Raw genomic sequence first — 23,077 nt, forward strand, 5'->3', positions numbered from 1 at the left:
TCCCCTGTCAGTGGAAGCATCCTCTCTGCATCCACCTTGTTAAGCCCCCTCATAATCTTATACGTTTCGATAAGATCACCTCTCATTCTTCCGAATTCCAATGAGTAGAGGCCCAATCTCCTCAGGTTTCGGGAGGGAGTTCTAGAGCTTAGGGCCCAGGTAGCTGAAGGCAAGGCCGCCAATGGTTGAGTGATTAAAATCGGGGGATGCTCAAGAGGCCACAGTTGGGGGAATGCAGAGTCCTTGGGGCTGGAGGAGATTACTGAGATAGGGAGGGGGCGAGGAAGCCATGAAGGGATTTGAAAACAAAGATGAGAATTTTTAAAATCGTGGCGTTGCCGGATCAGCTAGCACAGGGGCTCAAAAATCAATCAAGGCTGCTGCCTTATTCTTGATCCAAACTGACAATGGGTACCTCGGCAAACCCCCCAAAAAAAAGAGTAAAAAAAAAATTCACTCAAAACAGAAATATTATAGAATTCAGGGTTGAATTCAAACTCACTTTAAAAATCTGTGGGTTGCAGAGAGAATCTAATGAATATTAATGAGGCTTTCTCTGCAACAATGTGGACTGTTTTTAATCATCACTTCCAACCATGCGTGACAGCCATTTGATTTTAGCATTGCCCGAGCTTCCACATGGTAAAGCTCAGCAAACTTTCTTAACCTCAGATTTTTATTGTTCTTAAAGGGGCGTGACTTCAAAGGGGGGGTGGAAATTTAGCAGCACCCGGAACAGTCCCAAGCACACGCCTGAACCGGGAGGACCGAGATCAGGCCTCAGGCCTCAACTAAACATTCTGGGCGAGCTCCCCAGGCAGCTGGTCGACCATGGCTGCAACTAATTTCAGACCGCCTGCCTCTGGTTGGACGTAGTCCCGGATGTTTCATCACATGACCTCCTGCCTGAAACCCACCTCCCCCCCGGCCAATCGGAAGACGAACAGACATTTTGTTACCCAATTGGATGGTTCTTGAATGTCAGTCGTAGAATCTTAAGAAGCTTATTGCACAGAAGGCCATTTGGCCCATTGTGTCTGTGCCGGCCAAAAAAAGAGCTACCCATCCTAATCCCATTTTCCAGTTCTTGTTGAACAAGAGCAGGAGAGTTCTAAGAACTAGGATTAGGAATAGGAATAGGCCATTCGGCCCCTCGAGCCTCCTCCGCCATTCAATAAGATCATGGCTGAACTACGCCCTCAACTCCACTTTCCCGCCCGATCTCCAAATCCCTTGATTCTTCCTAGACTCCTAAAATCTATCGATCTCAGCCTTGAATACATTCAGAGATTCAGCATCCACAGCCCTCTGGGGCAGAGAATTCCAAAGATTCACAACTCTCTGAGTGAAGAAATTCCTCCTCATCTCTGTCTTAAATGGCCGACCACTTATCCTGAGACTGTGCCCCCTAGTTCTAGATTCTCCAGCCAGGGGGAAACTGTGATGTTATGTATTGATGTGAGTATCGTCCTGGTACATTAAGTGTAATGTAAGCACAATGCTACACCATAGAGGGCGCTGTGGTGGGAAACCTGGAAGTACCTACAACAGGTGCTATAAAAGGCTGACCACCACACCTGAGAGGCACTCTGGAGCTGAACAATAAAGGACGAAGGTCACAGCAGTTAGACTTACACCAGACCATGTGGAGTCAGTGATTTGTGTGCTACATACACCACATTGGCGACTAGGAAGCAGACGAATTCCACGCAACCATGGCTACTCTGGGCTCGCTAAAGGATTTTACCGTGGGCAATGATTGGGAGGCCTTCACGGAAAGGCTCGAGTACTACTTCACAGCAAACAACCTGACGGAGGACACAGACGCAATCAGAGATAAGCGTAAGATGATATTGCTCTCCAGTTGTGGAGATGAGTTTTACTGTCTCGTCAGGGATTTGCTGGCACCTGGGAGCGCCAGAGACAAGTCATACGAGGAGCTGACTGAACTCATTCGTGACCAGTTGAAACCGAAGGAGAGTATCCTCACGGCCAGATACAAATTTTACCATCACTGCAGACCCGAGGACCAGGATGTCACCAAATATGCTGCGGACCTCAGGAGGCTCGCGGCGCCGTGTGATTTTGGCGCACATCTTGACGAGGCTTTGCGGGATGTTTTCGTTATGGGGATTGGCCACGAGGGACTCCTGCACAAGCTGTTAGCCACGGAACCCGCAGTCACCCTGACAAAGTCCATCACCATCAGCCGGGCATATATGACCTCGACTTGCAGCACCAAGCAAATGATCCAGAGAGTCTTGAACCCGGCAGGTACTATTCACAGGATAGCGCCCACCACGGACAAAACTGCAGAACATGGCTCTGCCCAGGGCAGAGAGCAAGGACCTCGGGGTCCTGGAACTCAGAGTCCGCTGAGGGGGGCCAATCAAGCAGCACCATGCTGGCGTTGTGGAGGAAGCCATGGGGCTCACCAGTGCAGGTTTGCGGAGTACACGTGCAATACCTGCCACGTTAAAGGCCACCTTCAGCGTATGTGTAAAAGAAAACAGACTCACCATGTGGCTGAGGAGATGGGGGATGATCCATCATCCAGCGAGGGGCAGGTAGAAGATGATGAGGTGTTTGGACTGTACATGTGTACCGACGATTCGCCCCCAGTGAAAGGGAAGTAAAAATCAACGGAGTCCCTGTGAGTATGGAAGTGGACACAGGCTCGAGTCCGTCGTTGATGAGTCGGAGAACTTTTGATAAACTGTGGATTAACCCAGCTGCATGACCCAAGCTGGTCCCGGTCACGGCGAAGCTGCGTACCTACACCAGGGAACTAATTCCTGTTCTTGGCAGAGCGATGGTGCAGGTATCCCACGGGGACGAGACGCACGGTTTACCTTTGTGGGTCGTTGCAGGCGATGGGCCGACACTCCTCGGCCGGAGATGGATGGGGACGGTCCGTGGGAGCTGGGAAGACTTCATCACTCCACAGGCTGCTGCTCCCTGGGGTGCTGCCGTGACCCGGGCCCCCAGAGAGCAGCGCCGACCGAGCTGGAGCTGCAGCCTCAATCCAACCACAGGCAAGTCCCAGGCCCGGACCTCACACAGAGATCCTGCAGCCTCAATCCCCACAGGCAAGCCCCAGGCCCGGACCTCACACAGAGATCCTGCAGCCTCAGCCCCCACAGGCAAGCAGCCCTGCAGAGAGGGGCCTAGTGGGGGGGGGGGGGGGTGAGCCGGCGGGGCGCTGCGGGCTGGGTGTGAGGGATCCAGGATGGCCGGCGGATCGGAGGGGCCCATGCAGAGGGAGAGTCGGGCAGCGGCAGCAGCTGGAGATCGCCGGCCACGGCGGCCGCATGGGAGGCCGCGGGGGAGGCGGCAAATGCGGCCGCTGGAGAGGCCACGACGGCCGCAGGGGAGGCGGCTACGGTGGCCGCCGGAGAAGCAACGACGACGGCCGCAGGGGAGGAGGCAAGTCAGGTGTCAGCGGAGGGGAGCGGAGGCTGCGACGGTGGAGGGCATACGGAGCAGCGAGAGCAAGATGGCGGCGGCATCGTGTCCAGAGCAGCAGAGCATCAAAGATACCGGCGCCCAAGGAGACGCCTTGTGGAATCTTCCTGCATCAAAGATGGCGCCTTAAAAAGGAAATGCACCCGGGAGTCTTAAAAGGGCCTTACCATGAGGTGGTCCCCACAAAGGACTTCTGTAAGGCAGAGTGAGTCTAAAATGAGCTATGTTAAAGTGAGATGGCGAATTTATAACAAGAATTAATTTTTTAATGCTGAATGGCCACCGTATTTGTGTAAAATAATGGATATGAAGTACAATTAATGATAAGGGCTAACAAGGAAATCAGGGATCCGTTACCAGTCAATAACTAGTTAATGTACCAGATAATATGTACCATACTAACGCACTGACTATGCCTACCTGCCTTCCGTTGGACAAGTGTGATGTTATGTATTGATGTGTGTATCGTCGTCCTGCGTCCTGGTGGGGGGGGAAGTGTGATTTTATGTATTGATGTGTGTATTGTCCTGGTACCTTAAATGTAATGTAAGCACAATGCTACACCAGAGGGCGCTGTGGTGGGAAACCTGGAAGTGCCTGCAACAGGCACTATAAAAGGCAGACCACCACACCTGAGAGGCACTCTGGAGCTGAACAATAAAGGACGAAGTTCACAGCAGTTAGATTTACACCAGACCATGTGGAGTCAGTGTCTGTGTGCTACATACATCACAGAAACAACCTCTCAGCATCTACCCTGTCAATCCCCTTCAGAATCTTGTATGTTTCAATGAGATCATCTCTCATTCTTCTAAACTCCAGAGAGTGTAGGCCCATTCTACACAATCTCTCCTCATAAGACAGCCCTCTCATCCCAGGGATCAATCCCAGTGAACCTTCGTTGCACCGCTTCCAAGGCAAATATATCCTTCCTTAGATAAGGAGACCAAAACTGTGCACAGTACTCCAGGTGTGGTCTCACCAAGGCCCTGTACAATTGTAGCAAGACTTCCTTACTTTTATACTCCAAACCCCTTGCAATAAAGGACAACTTACCATTTGCCTTCCTTATCGCTTGCTGTACTGCATGCTAGCTTTCCGTGTTTCTTGCACCAGGACACCCAAATCTCTCTGAACACCAACATTTAAAGGTTTATCACCATTTTAAAAATATTCTGTTTTTCTATTGTTCCTACCAAAGTGAATAACCTCACATTTCCCCACATTATACACCTTCTGCCACCTTACTGCCCACTCATTTAGTCTATCTATATCCCTTTGCAGACACTGTGTTCTCCTCACAGCTTACTGTCCCACCTAGCTTTGTATCATCAGCAAACTTGGATACATTACACTCGGTCCCTTCATCCAGGTCATTAATATAGATCGTAAATAGCTGAGGACCCAGCACTGATTCTTGCAGCACCCCACTAATTACTGCCTGCCAACCTGAAAAAGACCCATTTATTCCTAATCTCTGTTTTCTGTCCGTTAACCAATCCTCTATCCATGCTAATACATTACCTCTAATCCCCTGAGCCCTTATCTTATGTAATAACCTTTTATGAGGCACCTTATCGAATGCCTTTTAGAAATCCAAATATACTACATCCACTGGTTCCCCTTTATCTACCCTGCTATTACATCCTCAGAAAAACTCGAATAAATTTGTCAAATACGATTTCCCTTTCATAAAACCATATTGACTCTGCCAAATCAGGTTATAATTATCGAAGTGATCTAAGTTTTCCCTGGAGTCCTGGGGCCAATATTTATCCCTCAACCAACATCACTAAAACAGATTATCTGGTCATTATCACATTGCTGTTTGTGGGAGCTTGCTGTGCACACATTAGCTGCCACATTTCCCACATTACAACAGTGACTACACTTCAAAAAGTACTTCATTGCCTGTAAAGCACTTTGAGACGTCCGGTGGTCGTGAAAGGCGCTCTATAAATGCAGGTCTTTCTTCTTTCTTTCTGTAGGTCACGGCTCTTTAAGCCCATATCCAATTACTTTTTAAATGTGGTGAGGGTTTCTGCCTCTACCACCCTTTCAGGCCGTGAGTTCCAGATCCCCACCACCCTCTGGGTGTTACAAGTTCCCCTTCAAATCCCCTCTAATTTTTCTACCAATTACTTTAAATCTATGCCCACTGTTTATTAACCCCTCTGTTAAGGGAAATAGGTCCTTCCTACCCATTCTATCCAGGCCCCTCATAATTTTATGCACCTTGATTAAGTCTCTCCTCAGCCTCCTCTGTTCCAAGGAAAACAATCCCATCCTATCCAATCTTTCCTTATAGCTAAAATTCTCCAGTCCAGGCAACATCCTGACAAACAGCCTTTATTCCAATGTCCGATATTGTTATAACGAGTAAACAGTAGTGTTCACAGAACCTTTTTTTTAACATCCCCATGATTTTTCTCCTGTGTTTTGCTCACAGCAGTGTCCTGGAGGTCAATCTTTAATTGCTGGTGTAGTGTATTTGCTTCACGGGTTCTTTGCTTAAGAATTCACGGCTACACATTTGCTGTAAAGAACTAACTGGTCTATCAGCATAGGTTTAACAATCAAATTGAACACCACCAGTTCATCCACCAGGCTCGCAACTGCATGCCTCATCGTGGAGAACCTGAACTCAACTGACTGGGGTTTTATTGAGTCTTGTGAACATCACGTGACTGGCTAAGCCACTCCCAACTCAACAGCTCTACAACTATTTTGTTATGAACAATCAAATCAAGTGCCCCCGGATTAAAGGGGGAAGGACACTCCAAAAACTTTTCAAGTGCCCCCTTGTTTTTTTTTTGGTTTTGGGGGTTTATTGAGGGCACTGAAACACAAATTATACAAGTGCCCCCTGGCTAAAAGTGGTGGGGGGGGGGGTGGCACTAAAACTGGCAAATTAAACAAATTAACATTTAGACATAAAATCAAATTAAAATTTGGTTGCTGGGGGTGATGATGCACTCCAGTCCCTCCGGCGCCCACCTCTTGCGGAAGGTCGTGAGCGTACTGGTGGACACCGCGTGCTCCATCAACAGCTCTACAACTCTTTTAGTTGTGAAACAAAATTAAACAGTTAAATCAAGTGTCCCCTAATCTGGGGGACACTCCAACACTTTTCAAGCCCCTTTTTTGGATTTTTTGGGGGTTTTTTTTGTGTTTTTGGGGGGGGGTTTTTGGGCACTAAAACACAAATATAAACAAGTGCCCCCTATAAAAGGGGAGGGGGACACTAAAACCCGGCAATAAAGCAAATTAAACTTTAAAACATATAAAATCAAATTAAAATTTGGTTGCCAGGGGTGATGATGCACTCCAGTCCCTCCGGCACCCACCTCTCGCGGAAGGCCGCGAGCGTACCGGTGGACACCACATGCTCCATCTCCAGGGACACCCTGGCTCGGATGTAAGCGCGGAAGAGAGGCAGGCAGTCGGGCTGAACGACCCCCTCGACCGCCCACTGCCTGGACCGGCTGATGGCCCCCTTGGCCGTGTCCAGGAGCAGTCCTACGAGGAGGCCCTTGGACCTACCCGCTCCCCTCCGCACAGGGTGCCCAAAGATCAGGAGTGTGGGACTGAAGTGCAACCAGAAATTGAGGAGCAACCCCTTTAAATAATGGAACAGGGGCTGCAACCTCGCACATTCAATAAAAACATGGAACACAGACTCTTCCAGACCGCAGAAATTGCAGGCGGCCTGGGAGCCCGTGAACCGACTTAAAGATTTATTGCACGGGACTGCTCCATGCACCATCCTCCAGGCCAAGTCCCCGATAAATAGAGGGAGGACTCCCGTGTAGAGTGCAGTCCATCGGGGACCCCCGCCTCCTCCGGACGGCAAAATGGTGCGCCATGGCGTGTCCGGACGGCAGACGAGGATGGCAAGGTTGAGAGTGTGCAGGAGCAGCCCGTACAGGAAACCCCTCCGCGCAGAACTGAAAGGCACGGAGGGGATTTCCCAACAGCTCTACAACTCTTTTGGGGGGGGACCAAAATAAACGTTTGATCAAGTGCCCCCCGATCTGGGGGACACTCCAGACACTTAACTGCCCCTTTTTAAAAAATGTTTTTTGTTTCTTTTTTTTGTTTTTTGTGGGGGGTTTTTGTGATTTTTTTGGGGGGCATTAAAACCATATATTTTACAAGTGCCCCCTATAAAAGGGGAGGGGGACATGAAAAATCCGGCAATTAGAATAAATTAAACTTTAAAACATCTAAAATCAAATTAAAATTTGGTTGCCAGGGGTGATGATGCACTCCAGTCCCTCCGGCGCCCACCTCTCGCGGAAGGCCGCGAGCGTACCGATGGACACCGCGTGCTCCATCTCCAAGGACACCCTGGCCCGGATGTAGACGCGGAAGAGAGGCAGGCAGTCAGGCTGAATGACCCCCTCAACCGCCCGGTGCCTGGACCGGCTGATGGCACCCTTGGCCGTGCCCAGGAGCAGTCCTACGAGGAGGCCCTCGGACCTACCCGCTCCCCTCCGCACAGGGTGCCCAAAGATCAGGAGTGTGGGACTGAAGTGCAGCCAGAAATTGAGGAGCAGCCCCTTTAAATAATGGAACAGGGGCTGCAACCTCGCACACTCCATAAAAACGTGGAACACGGACTCTTCCAGACCGCAGAAATTGCAGGCGGCCTGGGAGCCCGTGAACCGACTTAAAAATTAGTTGCACGGGACTGCTCCATGCACCACCCTCCAGGCCAAGTCCCTGATAAATAGAAGGAGGACTCCCATGTAGAGTGCACTCCACTGGGGAACCCTGCCTCCTCCGAACGGCAAAATGGTGCGCCATGGCGTGTCCGGACGGCAGACGAGGATGGCAAGGTGGAGAGTGTGCAGGAGCAGCCCGTACAGGAAACCCCTCCGCGGAGAACTGAAAGGCACGGAGGGGATTTCCCAACAGCTCTACAAACTTGTGAGCATACTCACAGGTGCATACATTGCACCTATGAAGTCATTTTCTTCCGTATCTCTGTCTGAATATCTTGTTGCCCTTTCAAGAGACAGCTTGTTTATCTTTAAGGCTCCTTGCTAAATCGCTGATTGGCATAGCAAGGATTTGAAGGCCTGTTTTTGTCTTCTGACCGTGAAACTCAGCTCTCTGTATAACGCTTTAACTGACATGACTGGAATCCTTCTGTGTCCTCAACTTAGGCAAAGTGCTGAGCTGGGGAACCTGTAACAGACTATTATTTCTTCCAATCCATGATACAGCCCATAGCTTGATAGAGCCCTTTCACATATGCTATGCATCCTGGGACAGCCTCACCTCCATTGTGCTCCTTTGTGTTCACTCATTGTCTGGTCAGAGGAACGTAGAGGGACGCCACTAATCCCACAGCCAACAAGGCTTTGAGAAAGGAGAGGAGGAATAGGGCAAAGGTAAGACCAGAAGGTAAGACAATGGAGATTGGAGACGCAGAAATGTATATTTAATGGTGCATACATTACCCCTGGAGATTGCAGGGTAATCCTGGAGGGTAACCAACCCGACTCAGGTAAGTGGCAGGACAGTTGGGGGTGGGGCAACTCAGCTGGGGGGGGGGAAGGTGGAAGGCGGCTCAGCGGCGGGGGGAGAGGGGTGGGGTCCAGAGCACTGTGGAGTCTCTCAGTGCTTAGGCCACAGTGGCCGTTGAAGAATCCAGGCCCAAAGCCCGCTCATTGCAGACCCTTTCTGATCAGGGGCCTAAAGCGGGCCTCAGGCCCGCTCATTTGCAAGGGGTCTAATGCCTGTTTGGCGGTGGCCGGGGGCGTCTGAAAAACAGCCCAAGCCAATTGGAGGATGTTTTTCAGGCACTCCCCGGGGGATCTCAGTCCCCCCCCCAGACTGAGTCACGTTGCGCTGGCTTTACAGCTGCAACCGGGTCCAATTTTCACCCGAAGGTGTCTTGCAATGCCTCTTATGCTGATTTGGAAGAGTTGACAGACTAAACAAGGATGATCAGTGCTGGCCTGATATGCTCAGCAGGTTGTGGGTTCAAGTCCCACTCCAGGAACCTGAGGACAAAAATCCAGGCTGACACTCCAGTGCTGTGCTGAGGGAGTGCTGATCTGTCGGAGGTGCCGTCTTTCCGGTGAGATGGTAAACCCATCTGCTCTCTCAGGTGGAAGTTAAAGATCCCATGCATAAAAAGCATTAGAATTATCTGTAGGTAATTTATTTGAAGACTAATCTCTCTCTCTCTCTCTCACACACATACATTCACACTCATATACACCACAAATACACAATCAAACACACACACTTACATTCTCTCACACACATACAAATAGACAATCACACACGCACTCACTCATATTCACGCACGTACACACACTCATGCACTCACACATATACACACACACACACACACATGCACACGCACAAATATATACATTCCCATGCAAATACACATTCACACACACACACTCACACACATCCAGAAATAAAACACTTACACACCACACTCCTCATAAAAAGCCCCTTGCAGGCACTTCATAGAGATATGAGGAGCAGGAGGCCCGAAGGTCGGTGAGGATTTCAATTCTGACGAGTCGGGAGGTCGGTGAGTTGGTAAGGCCCTGAAGTCGGCGAGTCGGGAGGTCAGCGTATTGGAAGTTCGGAGACCGGGAGTTCGGAGACCTCGAAGGTCGGTGAGGTGAGTTGGTAAGTAGTTCTCTTTTCTCTATTTCTTTTTAAGTAGATTTTAAACTAGATAAGGCTAACTAGAAGGACGGCAGTGCAGCTCAGTCCCATGGAGTGCACATCCTGCGGCATATGGGAAGTCCTGGATGCTTCACGCAGCCTAGACAACCATGGGTGCAGGAGGTATTTCCAGCTTCAACTGCTCGAGCTCCACGTTTCGGAGCTGGAGCAGCGGGTGGAGTCAATAAGATGCATCCACGAGGCTGAGAACCATGTGGATAGCACGTTTCAGGAGGTGGTCACCCCGCAGCTTAAAGGTGTGCAGGTAAAGGGGAAATGGGTAACCACCAGACGTAGTAAGTGTGCTAGGCAGGTTGCGCAGGAGTCCCCCCGTGAGTCCATCTCGCTTTCAAACCAATATTCACTCTGAGTATCGGTAAGGATGATGGTGCCTCTGGGGAGTGCAGCCAGAGCCAATTCCAAGGCACCACGGGTGGCTTAGCTGCACAGGGGGGAGGGACGAAAAACAAAACAGCCATAGTGATAGGGGATTCTATAGTTAGGGGAACAGACAGGCGTTTCTGTGGCCGTAGACATGACTCCCGAATGGTTGTGTGCCTCCCTGGTGCCAGGGTCAAGGATGTCACAGAGCGGATGCAGGGCATCCTGGGAGCGGGGGGGGGGGGGAGCGGGGGGAGAGGGTAAACAGCTAGAGGTCGTGGTCCATATCGGGACCAACGACAGGTAAAATAAGGGATGAGGTCCTACAGGAAGAATTCAGGGAGCTAGGAAGAAAATTAAAGGGTCGGACCTCAAAGGTATTAATCTCCGGGTTACTACCGGTGCCATGTGCTAATGAGTATATGAATAGAAGGATAGAGAGGATGAACACGTGGCTGGAAAGTTGGTGTAGGAGAGAGGGCTTTAAATTCTTGAGGCATTGGGACCGCTTCTGGGGGAAATGGGACCTGTACAAACCGGACGGGTTGCACTTTAACAGCGCCGGGACCAATATCCTCGTGGGGAGTTTAGCTAGTGCTGTTGGGACGAGTTTAAACTAGCTTGGCAGGGGGATGAGAACCTGAGAACTAATTCAAAAGGGAAGGAAGTAAAGCAGAAATTTGATAGCAAGAATCTAGAAAGCGAATCTGTAAGACAGATGAAACAGGGCTTAGTATGTAGTAAACAAGGAGGTCTTCCTGTGCTGAATGGTATATACTTTAATGCAAGGAGTATAGTGAATAAGGCGGATGAGCTAAGAGCACAGGTAGACACTTGGGACTATGACATTATAGCTATTACAGAGACATGGCTGAAAGAGGGGCAGGTTTGGCAGATCAATATTCCTGGCTACAGGATTTTAGAAAAGATAGAGCGGGGGTAAAAAGTGGGGGGGGGGGGGGTGGCAGGGGTTGCAGTACTGATTAAAGAAAATATTACAGCGGTGAGGAGGGATGATATGTGAGAGGGATCATCAAATGAGGCCATTTGGGTCGAATTGAAAAATAAAAAAGAGGCGATCACACTGCTGGGCGTGTATTATAGACCCCCAAACAGTGGGAGGGAGATAGAAGAGCAAATATGTCGGCAAATTGCTGTGAAGTCCAAAAACCATAGGGTAGTAGTAGTAGGGGATTTTAATTATCCAAATATTGATTGGGACAAATTTAGCGTGAAAGATCTAGAGGGTGCGGAATTCTTGAAATGCATTCAAAAGAACTTTTTTAGTCAGTATGTAGCAAGCCCAACATGAGACGGGGTGGACTTGGATTTAGTTTTGGGGAATGAAGCTGGGCAGGTTGAAAGGGTATTAGTGGGAGAGCACTTGGGTGCCAGTCAGATTCAAGTTGGTTATGGATAAGGACAAGAATAGGCGTGGAATAAAAGTTCCGAATTGGGGAAAAGCTAATTTTGCTAAGTTAGGGAGTGATTTGGCCATGGTAGACTGGAAACAGCTACTTGTGGGTAAATCAGTGTCGGAACAGTGGGAGGCATTTAAGGAGGAGATCCGGAAGGCTCAGGCCAAACATGTGCCCTTAAAGAAAAAGGCTGGGAAAAATAATTCTAGAGTTCCCTGGATGTCTAGGAACTTACAGGGGAGGATTAAGAAAAAAAGGGATGCTTATGTCACATATCAACGGCTAAATACTATAGAATCTTTAGAGGAATATAGAAAGTTAAGAGGCAAAATTAAAAAGGATATTAGGAATGCTAAGAGAGAGCACGAGAAATTCTTGGCCAGTAAAATTAAGGAAACGCCTAAGATGTTCTCTTAATATATTGGCCCCAAGTTTCCACACGCGGCGAAAAGGCGCACCTCAGAGCTGGGCGACTGTTTTTCGCGCCGAAAACGGCGCCGGAAAAAAACTGCGGTATTCTCGAGCTCCTTGGAGCTCGATGTCTGCTTGGCGCGGCGCACAGTGGCGGAGCCTACCACTTGCGCCGATTTTGTAAGTAGGAGGGGGCGGGTACAATTGAAATGAGGCTTCTTGGTGCCGGCAATCCTGCGCGTGCGCGTTGGAGCGTTCGCGCACGCGCAGTCTGAAGTAAACATTGGCACTCGGCCATTTTTAAAAGTACTGCAGAAAAAGTGAAGATTTGTTTCTTGGACCCCTGCAAAGGCTTGTATTTTAATTTTCTTGATATTTCTGTGTGTGAGGGAGTGCTTTTAGCAGCACTGCTGATTAAATCACCTGCTGAAATCAGTGAGTGCAGCTTTTCACTGCTAAACTTGCAGAACCGATGCCTGCAAATTAAGGACTGTGTGTTTGGAGAAATAAAAGTGCCAATTCAACTTTGCAATGGATCAATGTCCACCAAGAACAAAGAATTTCTTCCAGGAGGAAGCAAACCATTGCATAATATGTGGTGCACTCATTCTGCAAATTTAAATATAAAGATGTCGATGTGGTTGCCTCTCCCTGTCCAAATGGCCTCAGTCAGTCCCCCTCACAGCTCGAAGGCTGCTGCTGTTCTTTCTTCGGCTCCCGACCAGCCACTGACGCCGCTGCAATCCCATGGCCGAATGGCCTCACGTCCGCTCCTGATTCTTCGGCTGTCTTCGAGCCACTGACGCCGCCCCATAAGCGTGGCCAAACGGCCTAAAGAATTTAAAATCTGCAGCTGCGTGTGTCCTGTGTTCATTCTTCGGCTCCCGACCAGCCACTGACGCCGCTGCAATCCCATGGCCGAATGGCCTCAAGTCCATCCGGGTGCTGCATCTTCGCAGGGAATGAAGGCCTGCCTCAAGCACCGCAGCTCAGCTCGAAGGCTGCTTGCTGCCTGCCGTCAAGACACTGACGCCACACCGCTGCCTGAAAGGCCTGCCTGACGCACTTTCACACAGGTAGGAACATGGTTTATTTAATCTTTTCTTTGCTTATAAATTTTTATTCAGGTTGGATTTATTTGTATAATATTTGTATAAGTATAACTAAGGATTGATTGTAGAATTTAATGACTTCCCTTCCCCCCCTCCCCCCCCCCCCCCAGCTCGTTCCCGACGCCTAATTTGTAACCTGCGCCTGATTTTTTAAAGTGTAGACAAGGTTTTTTCAAGCGTACAAAAATCTTCACTTACTCCATTCTAAGTTAGTTTGGAGTATGTTTTCACTCACGAAACTTTGAAATCAGGCGTCAGTGGCCGGACACGCCCCCTTTTGAAAAGAAAATTCTGTTCCAAAGTGAAACTGTTCTACCTGACTAGAACTGGAGGAAACTAAATGTGGAGAATTCCGATTTCTAAGATATTCTATTCTACACCAGTTGCTCCTAAAAATCAGGAGCAAATCATGTGGAAACTTGCGGCCATAAAGAGTAAGAGGGTAACTAAAGAAAGGGTAAGGCCTATTAGAGACCATGAGGGTAATCTTTGTGTGGAGGCAGAAGATGTTGGGAGGATTCTTAACAAATACTTTGCATCTGTCTTCACAAAGGAAAGGGGCATTGCAGATACTCCTATCGAGGGGGAGTGTGATATTCTGGATGAAATAAATATAGTGAAAGAGGACGTATTAAGGGGTTTAGCAGTTTTGAAAGTAGCTAAGTCTCCAGGCCCGGATGAAATGCACCCCAGGCTGTTGAGCGAAGCAAAACAGGAAATAGCAGAGGCCTTGACCATCATTTTCCAGTCCTCTTTGGATCTGGGCATGGTGCCGGAGGATTGGAGGACTGCTAAAGTAGTGCCCTTGTTTAAGAAGGGAGAAAGGGATAGGCCGAGTAATTACAGGCCTGTCAGCCTAACTTCAGTGGTGGGAAAATTATTGGAAGAAATCCTGAAAGACAGGATAAATCTGCATTTGGAAAGGCAAGGATTAATTAGGGACAGTCAGCATGGATTTGTTAAGAGACAATCGTATCTGACTAACCTGATTGAATTTTTTGAGGAGCTCACCAAGAGGGTCACTGAGCGTAGTGCGTATAATGTAGTATATATGGACTTTAGCAAAGCTTTTGATAAGGTCCCACATGGTAGACTGGTCATGAAGGTTAAAGCCCATGGGATACAGAGCAAAGTGTCAAGCTGGATCCAAAATTGGCTTGGAGATAGGAAGCAAAGGGTAATGATTGATGGATGTTTTTATGACTGGAAGGATGTTTCCAGTGGGGTTCCGTGGAGCTCATTACTGGGACACTTACTTTTTGTGGTATATATCAATGGTTTGGATTTGAATATAGGGAGTATGATTAAGAAGTTTGCAGATGACACTAAAATTGGCTGTGTGGTTGATAACGAAGAGGAAAGTCATGGGCTGCAGGAGGATATCAATCTACTGGTCAGGTGGGCAGAGCAGTGGCAAATGGAATTTAATTCAGAGAAGTGTAAGGTGATGCACTTTGGAAGGGCTAATAAGGAAAGGGTATACACATTAAGCGGTAGGCCACTTAATAGTGTAGATGAACAAAGGGACCTTGGAGTGCTTGTCCCTAAAATTAGCAGGCCAGGTGGATAAGGTGATTAAGAAGGCATATGGAATGCTTGCTTTTATTGGCCGAGGCATAGAATATAAGAGCAGGGAGGTTATGCTTAAATTGTATAATACTTTGGTTAGGCCACTGCTGGAGTATTGCGTGCAATTCTAGTCGCCATATTATAGGAAGGACATGATTGTACTGGAGAGAGTGCAGAGGAGATTTACTAGGATGCTGCCTAGAATGGAGAATCTTAATTATGAGGATAGATTGGATAGGCTGGGTTTGTTCTCATTGGAACAGAGGAGGTTGAGACGAGACCTCATTGAGGGGCCTGGACATAGTGGATAGTAAGGATCTATTTGGTGGAGGGGTCTATTATGAGGGGGCATAGTTTTAAGGTGGTTGGTGAAAGGTTTAGAGGGGATTTGAGGGGGGGCTTCTTTACGCAAAGGGTTGTGGAGATCTGGAACTCGCTGCCTGAAAGAGTGGCGGATGCAGAAACCCTCACCACTTTTAAGAGATGGTTGGATGGGCACTTAAAGTGCAGTAACCTACAGGGTTACGGACCTAGAGCTGGTAATTGGGATTGGACTGGATGACCTTTTGTTGGACGGAACAGATATAATGGTAAGTACTGCAGGGAATAGAATACGGCCAGGGTGATCTCCTGGACTAGTTTCGATCGCCTGGATGGGTCGGAGAGGAATTTTCCCAGATTTTTTCTCCCTAAATTGGCCTGGGTCTTTCTCTGGTTTTTGCTTCTCCCAGGAGATCACATGGCTCCGGTTGGGGTGGAGTGTAGAATGTTTTAGTATAAGGGGTGTCACAGTTGTGTGAGGCAGACAGGTTTGGGTTGGGTGCTCTTTGCCTTTCCGTCATTGTTCATAGGTTTATATGTAACCTTTAGCGCTGCTGACCAAGGGCCGTGTGGCTCTTTGTCGGCCGGTGTGGACACGATGGGCCGGAATGGCCTCCTTATGCGTTGTAAATTTCTATGTTTCTATGTTTACAGTACACTAACTGAAATCTGAAAACCGTCCCTTACCTTATTCTTAAATCCCATGTGTGGAATATTGCATCGGACCGCCGCATCCTCTTCGTGTTTGCAGTTTGTGTCAGTCGCCTCCTGGAAGCTGCAGTCAGTGACGGACTTCTCAAAGCCGCTGCACGCTACTTCATTCATATGGATGGGGCCAACACCTGCAACAAGTCACAACGGGCTAAGAATCCAGTGAATGGCCGACCCCTTATCCTGAGACTGTGACCCTTCGATCTAGACTCTCCAGCCAGGGGGAAACAACCTCTCAGCATCTACACTGTTAATCCCCTTTAAAATCTTGTATGTTTCAATGAGATCACCTCGCATTCTTCTAAACTCCAGAGAGTAGAGGCCCAATTTACTCATGGGCTGCCCGTTTTACATCTCCCCAATTTTTATTTCTTTAGGTGTCAATGGAAATAAAGATCAGGCGAGGTATAAAACAGGAACAACAATAAGACGAACAACTTGCTTATCTGTTTTTCTTATCTGTTTATTTTTTATGTGTTGGTTGAGGTCGAGGAAGAGCAGGGGAGTTATCCCCAGTGTCCTGCGGCCAATATTTATCCCTCAATCAACGTCACCAAAACAGATTATCGGGTCATTCTCATAATTGGTGTTTGTGGGAGCTTGCCGCGTTTCCCACATTACAACCGTGACTACACTCCAAAAAGTACTTAATTGGCTGTAAAGCACTTTGGGACGTCCTGAGGTCATGAAAGGCGCTATAGAAATGCAAGTCTTTCTTTTTTGGAATCTTGATCGGAAGACCAGCCTGCTCTTCTTCAAACAGCATGCATCTGTAGAGGCTGACTCAGTTTATCTTTCAACTGATGGGTGAGCCTCCTACTCTCAATCTAGGCTGACACTTCTGACTAAGTGCTCAAGCCCCGGAGTGGAAGTTGAGCTCACAAACATCAAAGGTCTCAAAGCCTAGGGTGATATCAATTGAGTTAAGCTGCTACACAACACACCCCCTCACCCCTCCCTCACTTCTCATACTTGTAATGGCAAAAAGTCTTCGGATGTCAGCAGACTGGTCCGAGCAGCTGTGATTCACGATATGTACACGCAGAAAAGTCTCTCCCTCGTACCAATAAACAAAGATAATCAAATGGCAATTATCTTTACAACTAGAAGATGTCTCCAGGTATCTGTGTGTACCTTGGCCAAAGTAAACGGATATGTCTGTACCAACGGAAAACCCTCGGCCTTCCTCAGACTACTCTTTGAAAGACGCTGACAATTCAGCTGTCTCCCTCCGGGCGTGCATTCTAATTTGCACCTGCACAGTTGGGTAAGCTCATTCCCCGACACAGTCAGCATTTAAAAAACACAGTAGTTTCATCGATTTGACGCAGTCTGAGACACTCCACTCCATCAATTCCACCTGCCTTCAAATTTAGATAGCCTAAAGGTGGAGGGAGTCACTTTTTGCAGCAGGAGTCCAGGAAAGAAAGACTTGCATTTCGATAGCGCCTTTCACAACCACCGAGACGCCTCAGAGCGCTTTACAGCCAATGAAGTACTTTCAGAGTTTAGTCACTGTTGTAATGTGGGTAATGCCAACTTGCACACAAGCAAGCTCCCACAAACAGCAATGTGATCATGACCAGATATTCTGGTTTTGTTATGTTTATTGAGGGATAAATATTGGCCCTAGGACACTGGGGATAACTCTCCTGCTCTTCTTCGAAATAGTGCCGCAGGATATTTTATGTCCACCCAAGAGAGCAGACATCTCATCCAAAAGACAGCACCTCCAACAGTGCAGTGCTCCCTCAGCACTGCAAGTGTCAGCCTAGATTTTTATGCTTAAGTCCCTGGAGTGGGACTGGAACCCACAACCTTCTAATCTCTGAGGCAAGTGTGCTACCCACTGAGCCATTGGCTGATACTAGATTAGGAGCAATGAGTAGGAGCAATGTTCCTCCTAAATTTATTTGGCCCTGCGCGGCCCCTTTAAGGTGCGTGCGGGCCATTCAAAATATCGCACGTGTACGGTTTCTGTACCGAAAAACCGGCAAGCCGGCAGCGTGGGTTCGCTGGAGCGCTGCATGGCCGCGCAGCTTACAAGGATCATTGATTCCGAGGCAGCGATTGTCAACAGCAACAGGAGTTAAATTGTTCCAAGCAAAGATTTGACACCGAGCCACATAAGGAGATATTAGGACAGGAAGCTTGGTCACAGAGGTAGGTTTTAAGGAACTTCTGAAAGTGGAGGGAGAGAAGCAGAGAAGTTTAGGGAGGGGATTCCAGAGCTTTAGGCTATTAAACTATCAGTCAACTAGGTTGTTATTTTGTAGTGTGCAAGATTAAAAATCAACGCAATGGCCTCTCTGACTTTATTCTGTCATAAGGAATAAGCCAAGTTATACCAAGGAAAACCAGAATCAACAGCCTGCAGGGGGGAAATATTTATTTAATACACTTACTCCACACAGTAATTGATGGAAATGTTGCGCTCACCACTCTCCCTTACCTTGTTAAGAATGACTACAGGATATAAATGCAAATATCTTCAGTCTCATACTGGTTGCTGATATTTTTATATATAATCTCCGCCCAACGTCTTGGAAAGCGACCAAGAACTGGGCTATTGTGAAGCTGATGACCTATAGAGAGGGCTTGGAATCCATGAACAGCTTCCCTTTCATTAGAGCCTTGAATTTCTCCAGACAGTAGGAAAATTGGGCGGTTCCTGGGCCGATTTATTTTTCCCAAAGCGAATATGAAGGGCTTCCCTCCCCAAGGAAATTATGATTCATTCTATAAAGATTTTTATTTTTTCATTGGGGGATAGAGTATAAAAGCAGGGAAATCGTGCTACAACTGTACAAGGTCTTGGTGAGGCCACACCTGGAGTACTGCGTACAGTTTTGGTCTCCGTATTTAAGGAAGGATATACTTGCATTGGAGACTGTTTAGAGAAGGTTCATTAGGTTGATTCTGGAGATGAGGGGGTCGACATGAGGAAAGGTTGAGTAGGTTGGGCCTGTACTCATTGGAATTCAGAAGGATGAAAGGTGATCTTATTGAAACTTATAAGATAATGAGGGGGCTCGACAAGGTGGATGCAGAGAGGTATTTCCACTCATAGGGGAAATGAAAACTAGGGGGCATAATCTCAGAATAATGGGCTGCCCATTTAAAACTGAGATGAGGAGGAATTTCTTCTCTCAGAGGGTTGTAAATCTGTGGAATTCTCTGCCCCAGAGAGCTGTGGAGGCTGGGTCATTAAATATATTTATGGTGGAGAGAGACAGATTTTTGAGTGATAAGGGAATAAAGAGTTATGGGGAGCGGGCAGGGAAGTGGAGCTGAGTCCATGATCAGCCTACTCCTGCTCCTTATGTTCTTATGGGATGTGGGTGTCACTGACAAGGCCAGCATTTATTGCCCTTCCCTAATTGCCCTTGAGAAGGTGGTGGTGAGCCACCTTATACAACTGATAGGCTCGCTGAGCCATTTCAGAGGGCAATTAAGAGTCAAGCTGTGGGCCTGGAGTCACATATAGGCCAGACAAGGTAAGGATGGCAGATTTCCTTCATGAAGGACATTAATGAACCAGATGGGTTTTTACAACCATCCAGTAGTTTCATGGTCACCACTACTGACACTAGCTTTTTAATTCCAGATTATTTATTTATTTAATTAATTGAATTTAAATTCCCCAGCTGCCGTGTTGGGATTTGAACGCACGTCCCTATATAATTATTCCAAGCCTCTGGATTACTAACCCAGTAACATAACGACTATGATACCATCCCAGTTGTCAGCTGTGACTCAGTGGGTAGCACTCTTGCCTGTGAGTCAGAGGTTTCAAGGTTCAAGTCCCACTCCAGGGACTTGAGCATATAAATCCAAGCTTGTACTCCCAGTGCAGTGCTGAAGGAGCGCTGCACTGTCGGAGGTACTGTCTTTCGGATGAGATGTTAAACCGAGGCCCCGTCTGCTCTCTCAGGTGGATGTAAAAGATCCCATGGCACTATTGCGAAGAAGAGCAGTTTTCCCCAGTGTCCTGGCCAATATTTATCCCTCAATCAAAGAACAAAAGCAGATTATCTGGTCATTGTCACATTGCTGTTTGTGGGAGCTTGCTGTGCATAAACTGTTTGCCACGTTTGTCACATTACAACAGCGACTACACTCCAAAAGTACTTCATTGGTTGTAAAGCGCTTTGGGACGTCCGGTGGTCGTGAAATGTGCTACTGAGTGACTTGCTGGACCATTTCGGAGAGCAGTTAAGAGTCAACCACAGTGCTGTGGGTCTGGAGTCACATATAGGCCCAGCCTGGGTAAGGATTTCCTTCACTAAATGCAAGTCTTTTTTCCATTTTTCAAAACATCGCCTGGAGGTAGATCGCTGAACTAAAAACACTAGCTATTTTCTCCCCTTCCTCCATATCACAAGCTCTTTTCCACACGTTACAATTGCTGATCATGGATGCAAATAAAGGGAAACTACATGAGGGGGAAAGGAATAGAAGGGTCTGGTGATAGGGTGAACTGAGGTAAGGTGGGCGGAGGCTCACGTGGAGCATAAACGCCGGTGTGGACCTGTTCGGCAGAAATGGAGTGAAGGGTTATGGGGTACGGGCAGGGAAGTGGAGTTGAGGCCAAGATCAGATCAGCCATGATCGTATTAAATAGCGGAGCAGGCTCGAGGGGCCAAGTGGCCATTCCTGCTCCTATTTCTTATGTTCTTAAATATATAAATGCAAGTCTTTTCAGCGGAAACTGGGAGTTGAGCCGGAGACCTGTCTGAGCATTATGACTCAGCACCACATCAGACAGTACAATTATCCACTGGTTCTTTGAGAGGCTCCCACTGAGCATGTTGTCACTGGAAAAATACGAAGACGTGACTCCAAGTCTATCACACAGTGAGAGTTGTGCGTAATTCAGATGTAAGCAGATTAATTAGAGTGCGATTAGAGGGACACAGGCACATAATTAACAAAACTCAAGTGAGACTGGAGATTAGAGGAGGTGGTAAAAAAATTAAAAGTTTCCCTCTGTACACCAATGCTTTTGCATGTTTCTGCACCTTTGTGACCAGTCTACTGGAGACGTGCTTTTGCCATAGAAGAGCGAAAAAGCAAATGCTCAGGAATAGAGGTTATGGATTACGGAAGAGACTTGTGGTTTACCGGTCAGAATGAATCACTGGGGAGGAATGCTGGTTTGCCCAGATGCGCAATACTTGATGTTAATTTAACTCGCAGACAAGAGTTGCTACAAATTTTTGTCCCTTGATACACAACAGAAGATGAGTTCATTAGGAGACCATCAGTGATTAATGTGGAATAGCCTCCAACCGTTTGATCTCTCAGTTTTAATTACTGCCTTCCCCTAGACACTCAGAACTGCTCCAGTTAGTTCCAACGTTGCCTTCTAAGATTTTTGTTATTCAAAGAAAAGTTTATTATTTTCGCCCTCTTTCCCTGCTCTTCCGTTGTTGCTGTGTCAACAATCCCCACCTTCCCTCCCCGCCGCCTTCACAACTTCACATAAAGTAGCATTCAACAGCCTCTACTAGCTTACATTTTGCAGCCTGCCTGGTGTTTCTGTTCTGAACCTCTGCCATCACCTATCTGAAACATTGGCGAATACTGATTGTTAAGGGACTGTCTTTAAACGTTCATACTCAAAACGGATAAGAATCATTTAAACTTACTGAAGTAAGGGGGGTGTCTATAAAATACTCATAATGTGCCATGTGGAATCCTTGCCTTTATTGGCCGAGGCATAGAATACAAGAGCAGGGAACACTAGTTAGGCCATAGCTGGAGTACTGCATGCAGTTCTTGTCATCACATTACAGGAAAGATATGATTGTACTAGCGAGGGTACAAAGATTTACGAGGATGTTGCCTGGACTGGAGAATTTTGGCTATGAGGAAAGACTGGATAGACTGGGTCTGTTTTCTTTGTAACAGAGGAGGCTGAGGGGAGACCTTATTAAGGTGTATAAAGTTATGAGGGGCCAAGATAGAGCGGATAGGAAGGACCTATTTCCCTTAGCAGAGGCGTCAACAACCAGGGGGTATAGGTTTAAAGTAGTTGTTTAGAGGGGATTTGAATGGAATTTTTTTTCACCCACAGGGTGCTGGGGGTCTGGAATTCACTGTGTGAAAGGGCGGTAGAGGCATAAACCCTCACTGCATTTAAAAAGTACTTGGATGTGCGCTAGAAGTGCTGTAACCTGCAGGGCTACGGACCAAGAGCTGGAAAGTGGGATTAGGCTGGATAGCTCTTTGTCGGCCGGCGTAGTCACAATGGGCCAAAATGGCCTCCCTCCGTTCGGTAAATGATTCTAAGATAATATAGTCAGGATCTTAAAAATTGCAACGCAACTATTGAATAACTGCACACGTATATAAACCTAACCTCAGATAAATCCTGACACCAGATGCTGGGCCTTGACATAGCAACATAAAAAGTACACTGACAGGCACGTAACCTAGCAATGCCAGCCATTATCACCGCAATTATGAGACTTGATGGAATGCTGTCCAATAAACAAACATTATACTTAAAGGGCACGCGCAGCCATTTAATTTGGAAAGGTTCTAATTAACCCAATATAGATTACAGCTTTCAACTAAACTGTTTTCTTTCTAAGTGATGAGCTGTTGGGCCACATTGCCAATTCTTGGAAAGGTGGAAGCTTTATGCTGACGTTCACCAGTGATCATGAGCAGATGGATATCTATCTGGATTTTAAGAAAGCATTTGACGAAGTACCACATAAAAGGCAGGCTGACAAAATTGAGGCACATGGAATGGGAGGGTGAGTGTCAGCTTGGATAAGAAAGTGCATCAAGGACAGAAAACAGCGAGTCGTGGTGAATGGTTGTGTTTCAGACTGGAGGATGGTGGGCAGTAATATTGCCCAGGGGTCAGTGCTGGGACCACGGCTTTTTTTGATATATATAAATGACTTGGATATTGGAATACAGAGTAAAATTTCAAAATTTGCCGATGGTGCCAAACTCGGAGGTGTGGCAAAC

General features: G+C 47.5%; 1 protein-coding gene across 4 annotated transcripts in view; it reads right to left on the reverse strand.

Moving 5' to 3' along the window:
- The window catches only part of loxl4 (lysyl oxidase-like 4), a 169,099-nt gene that overhangs the window by 39,596 nt on the left and 106,426 nt on the right, over positions 1-23,077 (reverse strand). For 3 of the 4 annotated variants that reach the window (XM_070876459.1, XM_070876457.1, XM_070876460.1), the window contains exon 8: positions 16,067-16,221. In XM_070876459.1, the coding sequence (XP_070732560.1) occupies positions 16,067-16,221 (155 nt within the window). Of the gene's footprint in view, positions 1-2,519; positions 2,949-16,066; positions 16,222-23,077 lie in introns of those variants that run through there. The other variant, XM_070876461.1, reaches the window with a different exon arrangement.

The sequence above is a fragment of the Pristiophorus japonicus genome, chromosome 3, assembly GCF_044704955.1.
Source record: "Pristiophorus japonicus isolate sPriJap1 chromosome 3, sPriJap1.hap1, whole genome shotgun sequence".
In the NCBI taxonomy this organism is placed as follows: domain Eukaryota; kingdom Metazoa; phylum Chordata; class Chondrichthyes; family Pristiophoridae; genus Pristiophorus; species Pristiophorus japonicus.